Consider the following 18002-nt stretch of genomic DNA (forward strand, 5'->3'; position numbering starts at 1 on the left):
GTGAATCTACACTCCAAAATATAAATATGCATCCATATGTGGTAGTCCATTTGAAATTTCTAAAAAGACAAATATTTAGGAACGGAGGGAGTAATCATGTAAAGTAGCAAACAGCATCCCTGTCGAGAGGTGATTTAGCGTCACTAGTCGGAGGGGCTACATTGCAGACAATGACCAGAAAAGGGAATAGCGACGAGAAAGGGGACAGGGCGAAGACACGCAGAGAGATGTCTGCAAAAAATCAACGCGGGCAATACTGAACTGAGCAGGATTGGGGAGGGAGAAGCTCGCCGTAGTAGTATGTTCAAGGGTTCATGACCGGCGATTCAGTTAATGTATTGCCTTCCTATGTTCAAATAATGTGTGAGCCACAACCGAGCGAAAATTAAACATGGGAACTGAATACATGACAGGATTTTAGCACTTTACATGCAAAATGCGACCGGATCTTCAACGAGGTATGGCCGAGTGATTGCATCAGGCACTTTATAGTATAGCACTCGACAGCTATTGCCAGTCGTCAGGTCTCCGTTGATGTTATAGCTGAGAGAGAATGTGGTCAAGCGATACAGACTGCAACCAGGTACATATCTCTCTTCCATGAGCTCCTGATCATATACCTCGTCCATGAGCTCCTGATCATATCCCTCGTCCTCATCTTCCTCTTCCTTAAGCTCCTGGACATCTCCCTCTTCATCGAGCTCCAGATGAGCACCCCATTCCCCAGTACGGCAAACGGGTCCGCCCACAATACCCTCTTCTTCCTTAAGCTCCTGACCATTGCTTTCGCCTTCAATGGAGTTTGAGACGCACTGCACTAGGCAGAATTTGCTGTGGCCCATGTAGACAAGGGTGGCGCCTACATGCCTCTCAGCTGGGTCCTGGCTGAACAGCTTCTCCTTGCCGAGCTTCCACTCAAGGCCGTGGCCAGTGCTGGAGCTGGACAAGCAGCAGGAGTAGACTTGGCCAAGGTGCCCGGATCTTTGGAGAGCCCAACAAAGGCGTTGAGGTGCGGGTCAAAGTGACCACGGCCTGCGAACGGCAGCGCCCAACTGCCGAGCCGTTCCCACGTATGCTTTGCCGTGTCAAAGGCGAAGGTGGCCGCCGCAATGTCGTCGTCCCTCTTGGTGCTGACGAAGATGGTGCATGCCTCGGGATGCACAGCGTAGGACGTGACGTTATACTTCTCGAATGGCGGATGCCCGAGCCGTTGCCACGACCATTCCCTGCTGCGACGTTGACCCAGCGGCGGCGGGCAGAGAGGCTCCCAGTGGAGCATCTCGAAGGAGGATTCGCTGAGACAGAATAGCGTAGTATTGCCAACGGAGAGATAGATGGGATTGATCGGGTATTCGTGGCCAGGGCAAAAGGTCATGCTCATCGAGGAGACGTCCAGCATGGGGACGAAGGTCCCGGCCAACAGTCTGTGGCCTCCGGGATCCCTGGTGTGCATCGCCAAGATCCTGGTGCCAAAGGCTGACGCGAAGTACTCCGGCGACCCATGCGGTGCCTCCAAGCGGAAGAGCGCCGGAGGCAGGCACGGCGCGTCGGCCGGTGATGAGAAAGCAGTCTGCTTATTACGTCGGCGAGACAAGTTCACCTTGTGGATGCTATATCCGTACGTCCAGTCGTCAAAGACAAGGTAAACGTAATGCTTCCGGCGACGCTTTCTCTTGGAACCAGACACTCCTGCTTGCTCGCCCGCTGCACCCACCGCCGGGCGTGGATTACTTGTGATTCTGATTCCTTCGATTCCTTTCATAGGCGTTGCCGTTGGCTCTTCGTCGCTGTCATTGGAATTTCGAACCCGAATCCATTATCAAATGGAAATCAATCAGGCCCAAATTCTCAAATCTAAAGAGGGCAACGAAAGGGAGAGAAACGGAAATCAACATGAATCAGGTACGCACCTACAAGTCGACGATGGTACGGCGGCCATCAGACTTGACTTTGCAGTTGATTGTCTTGGCAGGCGAAGGCGGCGGTAGAGGCTGAGAGGCCAAGGGATTGATTTTTGATTTCTTTTGATTTGATGAGGGGTCGAAGGGATTGGTGGCTTTATAAGGCCAATTTGGTTTCAAGGGATTCTTTCCCGGGTCGGAGAAGGAGTAACCTGAATATTGGACTGTCCGCACATTAATATTCTGTCTGCACTTCTACTATTCAACACCTTAAACACATCAGGGGCAACTCTAACGACGGCGCACAACGCTTGTAAGTCATAGCCCGAAAGATTAGGATCGCACGAGGCGATCTAGGAGGCGACGAGGGTTTCCTGCGCGCCGCCGGTTCCCTCTCTCTCCGTCGGCCGCTCCGGCGGCGGGAGGGAGGGGGAACCTCGGGTCTGTTCGCTAGGTGGGTGTGTGGTAGGGTTAGGGTTGAGGGAGACGCTGCCGAGGCCGTTGCGGTGGTGTCGCGTCGGAATAAGTTTCTCCGGGCTCCGTTCGCGGTCAGGCGAGGCTTTTGCCTTCGTCTAGGAGCCAGCGGGGTTGGGGATCCCCGGATCTCGTCGAGATCGCGGGCTATGGCGGCTGGAGGTCCATCGGCACTGGCCGTTTGGGTCGTCAGATGGGCGATGGATGCAGGGAGACGAAGACCCTTCTTCTTCCATGTTGGTATGATTTGCTGTTGTTGTTCTTCTCCTTCCTCTGCGCTGATGCTGGTGGAAGATCCTGTTTTGCCCGGGCGGATGGCTCGGCCGCGGTGCTGGACCGGTCGGATGACTCGAGTTCTCTTCCTTCCGGAAGGGACACTTTTCGCGGTACTCAAAGCCAAAGATGGCAACGGCTGTTGCAGGTATGTTGGATTGATGTCCATGCCCTCTCAGCGCTGGTGTCAAGAAAGGAGGATGCAGCATGGCGCCAATTGTACCGAGGTCGAAGATGATGACCTGCTTGCGACTGGTTGCAGATCCTTCTGCTACAGTGGTCTTCTCTCAAGATTCAGGGATGATGACACGGGGCTCCGGAGATCTTCTTGTGTTATGGTTGTCTTAGGGTACTCTAGGTGTTCATGGTCCTTTGTGTTTGCGTTTCAGTGTGCTTGTAAGGGTCAACTACTTTGTACTGATTCGTGATATGAATGATAAAATTCTAAAAAAAAACACCTTAAACACATCGATGACTCAGATTTTTTCATACCCCTTCATGAGAAGGGAGACTCTACGCATCCGCCGGGTGAACCATATGAAACATCCACCACCTCAACGGTTGTTCGATGTATGCACGCGCAGCCGTCCGATCTACTTCTCGCATGCGGCTCGGTCTCCTCCCCTGACCCATTAATTCCCGAAACAACGATCGAGTTTCAGAAACAAGTGTCTTGCGAGCCATTCGATGCGTGACGCGAGCCGTTCAATACTCCTCTCTAATTTCCTGCAACGATGCTCTTGTTGCAAGATCTGGTCTTCACTGATTTCCTGCAACAAGACCTTGTTGCGAAGCCTCATCTTCTACAATTTTTTGCAACAAAACCCATGTTGCAAAAACCTCTTCTTTTTTGGTTTTCTGCAACAAGACCCTTAGGAAATTGGAAACAACATCTCCCGTCGCGTCTAATTTTCTGCAACAACATTTTTCACGCGTCTAATTTTCTGCAACAAGATCCTTGTTGCAAAAATTGCAACATCTTCCGCTGCGTCTAATTTTCTGCAACAAGACCTTGTTGCAAAAACTAAAACAACATCTCTGCCGCATCTAATTTTCTCCTGCAACATGACCCATGTTGCAAAATTAGCACGGCCATGGATGGGGAAGCGAGTGCAGCCATGGATGAGGGAGGCGAGCGTGGCTGCCGGGGATGTAGAAGCACCGTTGTTGCAGAAAACTTGTAGCGGGAAATTGAGCTCGGGGAGGCGGCAGCCATGGCTGTCCACGCCGGTGCTCCCCGAGCAGCGGGACGGCGACGGACGCGTACACTGGTGCTCCCGGGGACGGCAGACGCGGCTCCAGATCTTGTTTCAGATGCGGCGGAGGAGGAACTTGGGTGGGATGGAGGCAGGAGAAGAAGAGGAGGGGCGTGGCTGACGGAGGCTTGGCTATCGGCATGCCCACTGGCGACGATGCGTGGGTTGGGGATGAGCCAGAAGGGATGATTAGGATGTAGACCGGGGAAGGAGAAAACGTGACGCACGAGCGGAGGAGGAGATAAGGTTGAGAAAAGGAAGGAGATAGGCTTGGTGTACCCTCAGTGCCACGTGTAGCGCGGAGAAGGCGGCGGACGCGGACGGTGTTTTCAGCCGGTTGAAGATAAGTTTTTCCCTCATGAGAAAGGGTATGATAGGCATTATCTAAAAATTCTCCGCCATGGGGCTTGCCGACGCCCGCACACACCTGGTTTTTTTTTTCGTGTACTCCGTGCGTGCCATGTGTACGTCCGGTTTACATGGCCGTGTATACATGTGTACGCCGTACATGGAAGGCGGCGCGTGAATCCGCGTCACTCGCCATTACGTCGGCGTGGACAGGCCGCTCGCTTGCGCCCACCTACCGCCCTTTACTCCACGTGGATTCACGCGCGGCGCGTGGCCACCCGCGTTGCTCGCCATTACTCGGGCATGGACTGACCGCTCGCCTGCGCCCACGTGCCGCCTTTACTCGGCGTGGATTGCGAGCTGTGTGATTTCGTCCGGTGGCGCGTGGTCGCTCGCCTGCGCACGCCCCCGACCCGCCATTAAATGCCTCTTCCACCTACCGCCCCTCCGCGCCGCTATAAAACCCAGCCTTGTCGCCGCACTTGTCCTCCTCTCGCCCTCAGATCGACCTCTCTTGCCCTCACTTTCTCCGTCGATGGCTTGCCCGAACCTGACGATCGACGGGGCGGACGAGCTGGCGCACTTCGGCATCCCCGTCACGTCGGACGTGCGGTTGCCATCGCGGTGGCGACTGAGCGCGGCGGGGGTGCCTGTGCTGCCGCTGCCGGATGTCTGCTCGCACCTCTTCATGCGCGCCGTCAGGCTCTACCGGGCGCGGCTGCCGGTGGATATGTCAGGCCCTGAACCTCGCGCATACTGAAGAACAAGCACCAGATCAAGTTCAGACAAGCAACGGCTAGGATGAAGCGATGACGTTTCGGAGAAATCAATGGCTCGGATGAATCCTCGCCTTTTACCAGTAGTTTTAAACTCTGTACTGCTTTGTAACCGTTTAACGACAGTAACAGAAAGTTACAGCGAGGAGCTGGACTAGTATAAGAGAACCAGGTCGCGTGAGGGAGAGGCTAAGATGTAATTCCCCATTTCTAGTCAAGATAGAACCCTAGCTATGTACGGCAAGACGGGGTATCTCCCCTCTTGATCTACCTCTTGTATCCAAATTCCTCCATGAAATCCAACTTAATATCCTGAATCCTCATATCTCCTGCGTTCTGGTAGTTCAATCATCACAAAGGTATCCAGAGCCATTCGAATTCTCGGCGACGGCGACGTTGCGGCGGCGAATCAAGCAGAGAAGGACAAGGGGTTGGGCTCTCTCGTAAAATCCCTCCCGTCCCTCCCTGTTTGCGGCGGCGGCGGTGTTCGAGTGGAGGCGTCGTGGCGGCGGCGAATTGCTCGGGCGCAGATCCACGAGTTCGAGGCGGTTGCTGGGAGACACTCTCCTAGTGCTAAAATCCCGGTCTCTGACGTGATCCGTGCGCTACTGGAGGCGTGGATTGGGAGCTCGGCGAACAGGGCGACATGACTGTAAGTTCTTGTACCACGGGTCGATCTACAGGAATTGAGATGGCAGACACACGCGCCAAAGTGCAAATCACAGTGGATCGTCTGGAGAGTGAGGTGTCTGTACTGCGGACGGAGTTAGCAGATCTCAAGGAACTTAAGAAGGAAGTAACTCAGATCCGTGCTGAAATGGTTACCATGCCACGGGTTGAAGCCAAACTGACGGATATGAATGCTGAAATTCAGAAAACTCTGCAACTCATCTTGCAGAACATGTCCTTACAAAGTCAGAAAACAGAAGTGGTCACTCCTAGTGCACAGCCTCAAGGGAACACTAGCCTTTCAGTTCTTGGAGCACCACCTGTGATTACTATTACAGATCCCACTGATGTGTCACTCCCTCCTGTTACTAGAAACTTGGAGCAGGAATTTACCATCCAAGGTTCTGTGCCAATGCGTAGCCTACAGGGAATTACCTCAGCATTACCAAATGCCAGCCTTTTTACGGAGAGCACTAGAGTCAACATTGACAAGCAGTCAACAATTCCTATGCAAAACCAATTCAGACTAAATCCTGCAAGCACAAGTGTAGCAGTACAGGCTCATACACTGGGGTTTTCAGGGAATAGTGGGTACTTTGCCCCAATTAGTGCTCCATTATATACTCCTCCTCACACTTATAATCCTGTTACTGGGCAATATATTAACATTTCCACGACTGGCTCTGCAGTACCACCAGTGTACCAAGCAGTGGGAAATTTATATGATGCCCAAAGAAATCAGTATGCCACACAACTAGGAGGTCCATCTTACTTTGCAGAAGCAGTGTTGAAGGGCCCAAGGCTGGAAATTCCACTGTTTAATGGAGAAGATCCTATAGGTTGGCTCATAGCCTGTGAGAAATTCTTTGATATGTCAGGAACCCCATATGATCAATGGGTAAACCTAGCAACAGGTCACCTACAAGGAAGAGCTTCTAATTGGCTGAAAAATATATGTGTGCCCTGGCAAATGGTAACATGGCAGCAATTCTGCCAAATGATCGCTGACACATTCTCGGAAGCCAATGTGCATGAAGCAGTGGAATTACTAAAAAACATTCAACAGACAAATACAGTAGCTCAATATATAGATAATTTTGAGCAGTGTGTAGCTTTGGTCAAAAGAGATCATCCTTGTTTGCAAGAGAATTTTCTGCTCAGCTGTTTCATTGGTGGACTTAGATCTGATATTAAACATGAGGTGTGTGGTCAAAAACCTACAGGCATTATTTCAGCTTATTGGTATGCCAAAGTGTATGAAAAAGCAGCAGCAGCCAGAAAAGTCCAGTCACACACATCCTACAAACCAAGGGGATATCAATCAAATTACAAACAGTCAACTGCTCCTCTACAGGTACAAGTACCAGCACAGGAAAAATATACTGTGCCATTTCGTAAGGATGCAAGGGCTTGTTGGTATTGCAGAGAACCTTGGTCAAGACAGCATAAATGCAAAATTGGGAAGGCACTACACATATTACAAGAGTTGGATGATGAAGAGGACAGTGATAGTGCAGAAGAATGTCAGGCACAAGAACAGATCTACCATACTGCTCCAAATACACCTGACAAGGAAAAAACAAATGACAACACAATAGAGAAAACTACACAAGCAATGCATATCTCTACACATGCTGCAGAAGGCACTTCAGGAGCAAACACATTCTCCTTAATCATAGAGATTGCAGGCAAAAGGGCTACAACTCTGTTTGACAGTGGATCTCCGGACACATTTATGAGCAAAGCATTTGCAATAAAAAGTAACTGCCATCAACAACCAATACTGCCCAGGAAAGTAACTGTAGCAGGTGGGGGCAAGTTACTGTCCATGTCTCAAGTACCTGTCATGGATTTTAAGGTACAAGGTCATACATTCTGCAGCAAATTCAAGGTACTAGACTTAGTAGCCTATGATATCATCTTAGGAGCTGATTGGATATATCAGTACAGTCCTATTTGTCTGGATTTGGTGGAAAGGTTGTTGGTACTCACTAAGAATGGTCAACCAATAACACTGTTTGATCATACCATCCCCAAGAAAAGGTGTCTGCTGTCAGCAGCCAAAATGGAGAAGTTACTGCAGAAGGGAGTCATGGGTTATATTCTCAAAGTGCAAGAAGTGGAAACAGAAAATAACAAAGTTCCTACTCCTCCTCCTACAGCTTTACAACCTCTTCTTCAGAAGTTTGCTGACATTTTTGAAGAATCTCAGAAACTACCTCCCAAAAGAAGCTGTGATCACAGAATTATCTTGCAAGAAGGAGCTAAACCACCAAATTTAAGACCTTATAGAGTTCCTCATTATCAGAAAGCTGCTATGGAAGAGATCATCAAACAACTCATTAAAAAGGGAGAAATACAAGAAAGTTTCAGCCCTTTTTCCTCACCAGCTATTATGGTCAGAAAAAAAGATGGAGGATGGAGACTCTGTGTGGATTACAGAGAACTCAATGCACTGACTATTAAAAACAAGTTTCCAATGCCTATCATTGAAGACTTGCTGGATGAGCTGTATGGAGCCAAAGTTTTCTCCAAGCTTGATTTGAGGTCTGGATACCACCAAATCAGAATGGCCCCTGAAGATATTCCTAAAACAGCATTTAGAACACATATGGGCCACTATGAGTTCACTGTAGTGCCTTTTGGGTTATCTTGTGGTCCTGGCACATTTCAGGGTCTGATGAACAGTGTATGTGATGAAATCAATGAACCTGAGCAGGAGAAATTCATTTTAGTTTTCTTCGATGATATACTCATTTTCAGCAAATCTTTAGAGGAGCATTATAGCCACTTAGAAAGGACATTTGCAACATTGAGAAAGCATGAACTGTATGTTAAACTGACAAAGTGCACATTTGCCACAGAACAAGTATCTTATCTGGGTCACCTTATTTCTGCCCAAGGAGTGTCAACTGATCCAGAGAAGATAAAAGCAGTCCAGGAGTGGCCAGAGCCTGAGAATACAACCAAGTTAAGGGGATTCTTGGGATTAACAGGTTACTATGGAAGGTTTGTCAAAGATTATGGAAAAATTTGTTGACCTCTGCATGATATGCTGAAGAAAGATGGGTTTCAATGGGGTACTGCTCAAACACAAGCTTTTCAACAATTAAAAAGAGCTATGACCACCTGCCCTGTATTAGCACTACCAGACTTCACTGTACCTTTCACCATTGAAGCGGATGCTTGTGCAAAAGGATTGGGAGCTGTACTCATGCAAAAAGGAAGGCCAATTGCATTTCTCAGCAAAAGTCTGGGGCCAAAATCTGCAGCACAATCAATATATGAAAAAGAAGCCATGGCAATTTTAGAAGCATTAAAAAAATGGAGACATTATGTTTGGGGAAACAAATTGATCATTAAGACAGATCAACATTCCCTAAAATATATGACAACTCAGAGGCTGACTGAAGGAGTTCAACACAAATTGTTGTTGAAATTGCTCGAATATGATTACACCATTGAGTACAAGAAGGGGAAAGAAAATGTAGTGGCTGATGCTCTTTCAAGGAGGGATACACTTCACTCTATACACAGTCAGAACACTACTATCATTATCCCTGAGTGGACTGAAGATGTGCTTCAAAGCTATCAAGGAGATAAGGATAGTGATAAACTGCTGAAGAAGGTGGCTGCTGATACAGAAGAAACCCCAAAATTTTCTACGCACAATGGACTCCTGAAATACAAGAACATAATTTATGTGGGTGCTAGCACTGAGTTCAGAAAGCAACTCTTACAAACTTTTCATTCTTCTGCTCTTGGAGGTCATTCTGGAAGTAAAGCTACTTATTACAGAATCAAGAAGGTTTTCTATTGGCCCAATATGAAGAAACAGATAGAAGAGTTTGTCAGCCAGTGTCCTGTGTGTCAGTTAAACAAGGTGGAACACATACACCCTCCGGGGTTACTACAACCTCTTCCAATACCTGACATGGCTTGAGCTCACATAACAATGGATTTCATCTCTGCACTTCCCAACTCGCAAGGCAAAGAGGTGATTCTGGTAGTAGTAGACAGGCTGACCAAATACGCTCACTTCATTCCACTGGCTCATCCCTACTCAGTTATGACCGTCTTTGAGGCACTGATGGACAATGTCATTAAACTGCATGGGCTTCCTGTTTGCGTTGTATCTGACAGAGATGCTATTTTCACCAGCTCTCTGTACCAGGAACTATTTTCAGCCTTTGGAGTGCAAATCAGATTCAGGACCGCATCACACCCTCAGACCGATGGACAAACAGAGCGAGTGAATCAGTGTCCCGAAGCATATTTAAGAGGCATGGTTTTTCAAGAGCCGAAGAAGTGGATGAAATGGCTACCACTAGCAGAACTTTGGTACAATACGAGTTACCATTCTTCACTGAAATGCACTCCATTCCAAGCACTTTATGGATACAAACCACCCCAAATTGGAGAATATTCTGTGGAACCCGCCTTATCTCCAGAAGCAAGGATGACAATTTCTGAGAGAGAGCACATGATGCAAAGGTTGAAGGCAAATTTGAAACATGCTCAAAACAGGATCAAATACTTTGCTGACAGAAAAAGAACAGAAAGAGAATACCAAGTGGGAGACATGGTATATCTCAAGATACAACCTTACAGACAGAATGCATTTGGTTTAAGAGGATCTCTGAAACTAAGATCAAAGTTTTATGGCCCTTACAAGATTCTGGAAAGAGTTGGGGAAGTGTCATACAAGCTACAGCTCCCAGAAGGTACCAATATCCATCCAGTTTTCCACATCAGTCAGTTGAAGAAACATGTGGGGCATCAAGCTGTACCTCTGCCTCATGTGCCCCTGGTCACACCAGAAGGTTATATCAAAACGATACCAGTCGCTGTCCTAGACCGCAGAATCATTCAAAGGAACAAAACACCAGTTGGTCAATGTTTGGTCCAATGGGAGAGTCTGGCACCGGATGATGCCACCTGGGAGGATGCAGCATTCTTGAACAAGACATTTCCGGGGCATAAGCTTTTTCGCCTCGAGGACAAGGCGATCGTCATGGCGGCGGCATTGTCAGGCCCTGAACCTCGCGCATACTGAAGAACAAGCACCAGATCAAGTTCAGACAAGCAATGGCTAGGATGAAGCGATGACGTTTCGGAGAAATCAACGGCTCGGATGAATCCTCGCCTTTTACCAGTAGTTTTAAACTCTGTACTGCTTTGTAACCGTTTAACGACAGTAACAGAAAGTTACAGCGAGGAGCTGGACTAGTATAAGAGAACCAGGTCGCGTGAGGGAGAGGCTAAGATGTAATTCCCCATTTCTAGTCAAGATAGAACCCTAGCTATGTACGGCAAGACGGGGTATCTCCCCTCTTGATCTACCTCTTGTATCCGAATTCCTCCATGAAATCCAACTTAATATCCTGAATCCTCATATCTCCTGCGTTCTGGTAGTTCAATCATCACAACCCTAGCTACGCCCTGAGAACCACAAATGGCCGGCACTGCTCGTTAAGGACCGCGAGCAGCGATTGCACGCGTTTTAGGGCCTTTGGCCGCTACTGAAGCACAACTGACGCCGGCAGCATGAGATTTGGGGTGGCCGCACATTTGAAGAGGTGGTGGTCCCGTACCACGTGCAGGCGGCCGCCGATGCCATTCCACAGCAGCCCGATGGAGGTTACCAAGCGTTTTGCCGTGGCGAGGAGCGGTCTACACGCGTGTCATTTGGCGCGGGGGCACGCAGAGCACGCAGTGACCACGGCGACGCGCGTGGTGGCCACAGATCTATCTATCTCGGCGAAGATGACCGCCGCACCGCGGTGCACGGTGACACGCGACACGATGCTAGGTCTAGCCGCGCCCCTCAAGTAGAACTAGAGCCGGAGCCGGAGCATGCCCTAGTGGTGGAGTATCGCCGGCTGGCGGCGGAGGCCGGCGACCCCGACAACATGCCCGGCTACCTCTCGACCATCCGCGAGTCGGAGATGGCCCCGTTGCCGCCATCACTGGTGCAGGAGTACATGTGGGTCGCCCTACCGTCGGCCACCGGATGACCCGCCGGACTTTAGGGGGTACAACGCCGCGGTCGCGTACTCTCTGGCGGCGCCTGTTGTGGACATAGAAAACGATAGTAGTGGAGACGACGACGACATCGATGGCGACGACCTCGGCGGCATCTCTGACTCGTAGATTAGGATTAGCTAGTGTTTATTTCGAATTTCGTTCAAAAACTATGTAAATTTCCTACAAGTTGAATGGAATTCCGATTAGTTTGAAATGTTTGATCAAATGTTGTGATGTTTCTTAAATTATTTTGGCATTTTGAAATAAAAAATTTGAAATTGTGAAACTAAAGATAAAAACCAAAAAGAAAATCAATGTAAAAGACAGAACAAAAAAGAAACAAAAAAGTAAAAAATAAAAAAATGAAAAGGGAAGGAAAAGTAAAAAAGCAGAAACGTCGACAAAAAAGAAAAAACAAAAAGATAGAAACAAAAGAAATGAAATAAAAGAAAAACCGGCGAGGGTGGTGCGGTTGGGCCGGCTGAACAGGCGCCCAACATGGCGTTCCAATCGGCCCAACGGGCGAACTAGGCCGAAGTTTATTTTCTCTTTTCTTTATTATTAAAATTGTTTTTTCTGTCTAGTGTTTTATTTAGTAAGTCGTTATAATATTTGAAATGTTGTTACAAATTGTCAACAAAATGTTCTTGCTTATAAATCTATTTATAATTGTAAAAAATGTTCTCGTAGTTAAATTTGTTGTCCGGTAACAATTTGATTTATTTTACAAAATTAAAATTGTCATTTTTAAAATAAAGTAAAATAAATTAAAAACAGAAAAGAATTATAAAATTGAATAAAATATGATTTGTTTTGTAAATTTGATTTTCTCATTTTTAAAATAGGACAAAATTAAATGTTCATGTTTATAAAAATGTTCTACAATTTTGGAAAAAGGTACTATTTTGCGTTTGTAATAATTTTAAGTTATTCTGAAATTGTTGGCGGTTTAATTAAAGCTTGTGTTGATATTATTCGTTTGTAAAAAAACATAAAATGTCAAAAAGCAATGAAACTTGGCATGAATGCTTGCCATGATGATATAAGTCTGTAGAAAAAATTGTATCCATTTGAAGGATGTAAAAAAAAACGTGCTCTGAGACGGACCCTTCAGTACTACTCAAACGGCCTGCTGTGAACATGGTTCATTTTTTGTCATGTTCAGAATGACACCAAATTTACCAACAATTGTACATGCCCATGGTAGTCCTCCATACAAGGTTTGAACGAATTCTAACATTGTATTCATACTGCATCACGTCCGGGCAGTTTCTAGGATTTTTCATGGTGAAAAAAAATAAAAAATCATAAAATGTGGAAAACCAATGAAACTTGGCATGGATGCTTGCCATGATGATAAAAGGTTGTAGAAAAAAATTGGGTCTATTTGAAGGATGTGAAAAAATGAGCTTTGAGACGAACCCTTCCGTCCTACCCGAACGGCTTCCTGTGAACAAGGTCTATTTTTGGTCATGTTGAGAACGACACTAAATTTTGCCAACAGGTGGGCATGCCCATACTAGTCCTCCATGTATGGTTTGAATGAATTTCGACACCGTACGCACATTGTCTCACGTCTGAGCAGTATTGTACGGGTCTTCATGGGGAAAAGCATAAAAAAATCATAAAACGTTAAAAAATATGAAACTTGTCATGGATGCTTGCCATGATGATAGAAGGCTGTAAAAAAATCCGACCGTTAGATACGTGTTGGTTGGACATTGGCTTAGTGGTCATTTCTAAAATGGTCTTTTCCCATCAGGAAGACCGCGACTATAAATAACTCACCCCATCCAACGAGCACAGTTGGCTGCTCCGTGAGATTCTGAGAAGATTCAGTGAGCACCCTCTCTCCCGAGTGATTTGAGTTTAAAATCCACCGAGAGAAAAACCCCAAAGCCGAAAAATTAGATAATGATTTAGCATCACTCGAATCTAAGTACAGTATGCTCCGCCTATTACTCTTGAGAGATGCGAACTCTCTAGATGATTAGGTGTCAAGTTTTTTCGTGACCAAGAGTAATTGTGGTTCACGAAGAAATCTGTAAAGGTTCAAAGATCACCTCAAGCATCTACCACGAGTCATCGATACTGATTGACGAATCAGTTGTCAAGGAGAATAGGGCGAAGATAGTTTATCTTCTGTGTTCAACCACAAACCCTTCCAACCAGATGTATTCCTTTTGCGGAAGGGCGAACCTGTCTACCAAATCCTCTATCACCATCGAGCATCACCGGTTACCTCTGCACTGTATGTTAAGTTTTGACCATGTGATTCATGTCGATGCATGATGTAGTTTACACTCGCTAGTTGTTGTTCAATCTGTGTTCACTGTTTACCTTCGTTCCGCTGCTGGGTTCCGAGAGATTTGAAGTTTCCTAAAGAAATTTTAAATCTATCATTCACCCCCTCCGGTAGAGATATTTCGTTCCTACAGTAGAAATTTCAACTTTGAAGCTCATTATCTCGCTAAGCACGCTTGTGCGGTAGGTATAGACTGCCATTTGTGGCTAGGTCACCCACATGATCCAATCCTTGTACATATGAACATTTCTGCTACTTAATAAAGCGGCCCGAGATTTCTTAAAAAATGGTACATATTGCACATTTTAACGAAAAAGGATTCACACAAAGAAAAAGTCACAAGGGCCATCTATAGGCTTAGGAAAAATTGCAACCTAGAGCCGCCGCTTCTAGGCCCCCACACCGCCTCCCCACCCCTCGCCGCGACTGGTCGAGGCCGCTGGGTAAAGCCCCAGAGGTAGGCGGCGGCAAGGCTCTTCCCCACTTCCTCTCCACTTTCCTCATGTGGCTTCAATCTCCAATCCACGCGTCGGATCTTCCGTCCGTGCAATGAGCACTTTCAACGACTCAGTTGTGGATCCGGCAATAATATGGCCTGATCTGGCCATCCCGACAGTGGCGGGGACAGGTGAAAGAACATGCGGTGCCCCCATGTTTGGTTTTGGTAATTGATGACAATCTCTATGGACTAATGATTGCCTTGAGTTATATTTGAAGGATTTGTCCATAGGTTTTTCTTGAAGTCCCTGTGTTGGTTTCAAGGAGTTTATGAGTTGATCAAGGTGCTATTAAGGAATTATCCAAAGATTGGTCTGTTGGGGAACGCAGTATTTCAAAAAAATTCCTACGATCATGCAAGATCTATCTAGGAGATGCATAGCAACGAGCGGGGAGAGTGTGTCCACGTACCCTCGTAGACCGAAAGCAGAAGCATTTAGTAACGTGGTTGATGTAGTTGAACGTCTTCGCGATCCAACCGATCCAAGTACCAAACGCACGACACCTCCGCGATCTGCACACGTCCAGCTCGGTGACGTCCCACGAACTCTAGATCCAGCTGAGGTCGAGGGAGAGTTTCGTCAGCACGACGGCGTAGTGATGGTGATCATGAAGTTACCGACGCAGGGCTTCGCCTAAGCACCGCGACAACATGACCGAGGTGGAAATATGTGGAGGGGGCACCGCACATGGCTAAGAATCAACTTGTGTGTCTATGGGGTGCCCCTCCCCCGTATATAAAGGGGTTGAGGAGAGGGCTGCCCGGCCTCCTAGGGCGCGCCCCCAAGGGGGGAATCCTACTCCTACTAGGAGTAGGAACCCCCCTTTCCTAGTGATAATAGGAGGGGGAAGGAAGGAAGAGAGGGGAGGAAGGAAAGGGGGGCCGCCCCCCCTCCCAATTCGGATTGGGCTTGGGGGGGTGGGGGGCGCCCCTCCTCGTGGCCTTCTCCTCTCTTTTCCACTAAAGCCCATGTAGGCCCATTAAGCCCCCGGGGGGTTCCGGTAACCCCCCGGTACTCCGGTAAATGCCCGAACTCATCCGAAACCATTCCTGTGTCCAAACATAACCTTCCAATATATCAATCTTCATGTCTCGACCATTTAGAGACTCCTCGTCATGTCCGTGATCACATCCGGGACTCCGAACAACCTTCGATACATCAAAACACATAAACTCATAATACCAATCGTCATCGAACGTTAAGCGTGCGGACCCTACGGGTTCGAGAACTATGTAGACATGACCAAGACTCACTTCCGGTCTATAAACAATAGCGGAAACTGGATGCTCATATTGGTTCCTACATATTCTACGAAGATCTTTATCGGTCAAACCGCATAACAACATACGTTGTTCCCTTTGTCATCGGTATGTTACTTGCCCGAGATTCGATCGTCGGTATCATCATACCTAGTTCAATCTCGTTACCGGCAAGTCTCTTTACTCGTTCTGTAATGCATCATCCCGTAACTAACTCATTAGTCACATTGCTTGCAAGGTTTATAGTGATGTACATTACCAAGAGGGCCCAGAGATACCTCTCCGACAATCAGAGTGACAAATCCTAATCTCGATCTATGCCAACTCAACAAACACCATCAGAGACACCTGGAGAGCATCTTTATAATCACCCAATTACGTTGTGACATTTGATAGCACACTGAGTGTTCCTCCGGTATTCGGGAGTTGCATAATCTCATAGTCATAGGAACATGTATAAGTTATGAAGAAAGCATTAGCAATAAACTAAACGATCATAGTGCTAAGCTAACGCATGGGTCAAGTCAATCACATCATTCTCTAATGATGTGATCCCGTTCATCAAATGACAACTCTTGTCCATGGCTAGGAAACTTAACCATCTTTGATTAACGAGCTAGTCAAGTAGAGGCATACTAGTGACACTCTGTTTGTCTATGTATTCACACATGTACTAAGTTTCCGGTTAATACAATTCTATTATGAATAATAAACATTTATCATGATGTAAGGAAATATAAATAACAACTTTATTATTGCCTCTAGGGCATATTTCCTTCAGTCTCCCACTTGCACTAGAGTCAATAAATGAATAACCATTATTCTTTGATTTAAATGAATAACCGTCTCGCATCAAACAAGATCCAGATATAATGTTCATGCTTAATGCTGGCACCAAATAACAATTATTCAGGTCTAAAACTAATCCCGAAGGTAGATGTAGAGGTAGCGTGCCGACGGCGATCACATCGACTTTGGAACCATTTCCCACGCGCATCGTCACCTCGTCCTTAGCCAATCTTCGCTTAATCCGTAGGCCCTGTTTCGAGTTGCAAATATTAGCAACAGAACCAGTATCAAATACCCAGGCGCTACAGCGAGCATTAGTAAGGTACACATCAATAACATGTATATCAAATATACCTTTCACGTTGCCATCCTTCTTCTCCGCCAAATAATTGGGGCAGTTCCGCTTCCAGTGACCAGTCCCTTTGCAGTAGAAGCACTCATTCTCAAGCTTAGGTCCAGACTTGGGCTTCTTCACTTGAGCAGCAACTTGTTTGCCATTCTTCTTGAAATTCCCCTTCTTCCCTTTGCCCTTCTTCTTGAAACTAGTGGTCTTATTGACCATCAACACTTGATGCTCCTTCTTGATTTCTACCTCCGCAGCTTTTAGCATTGCGAAGAGCTTGGGAATCGTCTTATCCATCCCTTGCATATTATAATTCATCACGAAGCTCTTGTAGCTTGGTGGCAGTGATTGAAGAACTCTGTCAATGACACTATCAACTGGAAGATTAACTCCCAGCTGAGTCAAGTGATTGTGGTACCCAGACATTCTGAGTATATGCTCACTGACAGAACTATTCTCCTCCATTTTGCAGCTATATAACTTATTGGAGACTTCATATTTCTCAATCCGGGCATTTGCTTGAAATATTAACTTCAACTCCTGGAACATCTCATATGCTCCATGACGTTCAAAACATCGTTGAAGTCCCGGTTCTAAGCCGTAAAGCATGGCACACTGAACTATCGAGTAGTCATCAGCTTTGCTCTGCCAGACGTTCATAACATCTGACGTTGCTCCTGCAGCGGGTTTGGCACCTAGCGGTGCTTCCAGGACATAATTGTTCTATGCAGCAATGAGGATAATCCTCAAGTTATGGATCCAGTCCGTGTAATTGCTACCATCATCTTTCAACTTAGCTTTCTCGAGGAACGCATTAAAATTCAACGGAACAACAACACGTGCCATTTATCTATGACAACATAGACATGCAAAATACTATCAGGTACTAAGTTCATGATAAATTAAAGTTCAATTAATCATATTACTTAAGAACTCCCACTTAGATAGACATCCCTCTAATCATCTAAGTGATCACGTGATCCATATCAACTAAACCATGTCCGATCATCACGTGAGATGGAGTAGTTTTCAATGGTGAACATCACTATGTTGATAATATCTACTATACGATTCACGCTCGA

The 18002-nt window shown here is 46.7% G+C and overlaps 1 protein-coding gene across 1 annotated transcript; it reads left to right on the forward strand.

Annotated features, from left to right (window-relative positions):
• The first annotated feature begins 10279 nt into the window (after window positions 1–10279).
• LOC141027291 (uncharacterized) lies at window positions 10280–10753 on the forward strand. Its single transcript, XM_073504282.1, has one exon. The coding sequence runs from the start codon at window positions 10280–10282 to the stop codon at window positions 10751–10753; it is 474 nt and encodes a 157-aa protein (XP_073360383.1).
• Window positions 10754–18002: the final 7249 nt, after the last annotated feature.

The sequence above is a fragment of the Aegilops tauschii genome, chromosome 7, assembly GCF_002575655.3.
Source record: "Aegilops tauschii subsp. strangulata cultivar AL8/78 chromosome 7, Aet v6.0, whole genome shotgun sequence".
NCBI lineage: Eukaryota > Viridiplantae > Streptophyta > Magnoliopsida > Poales > Poaceae > Aegilops > Aegilops tauschii.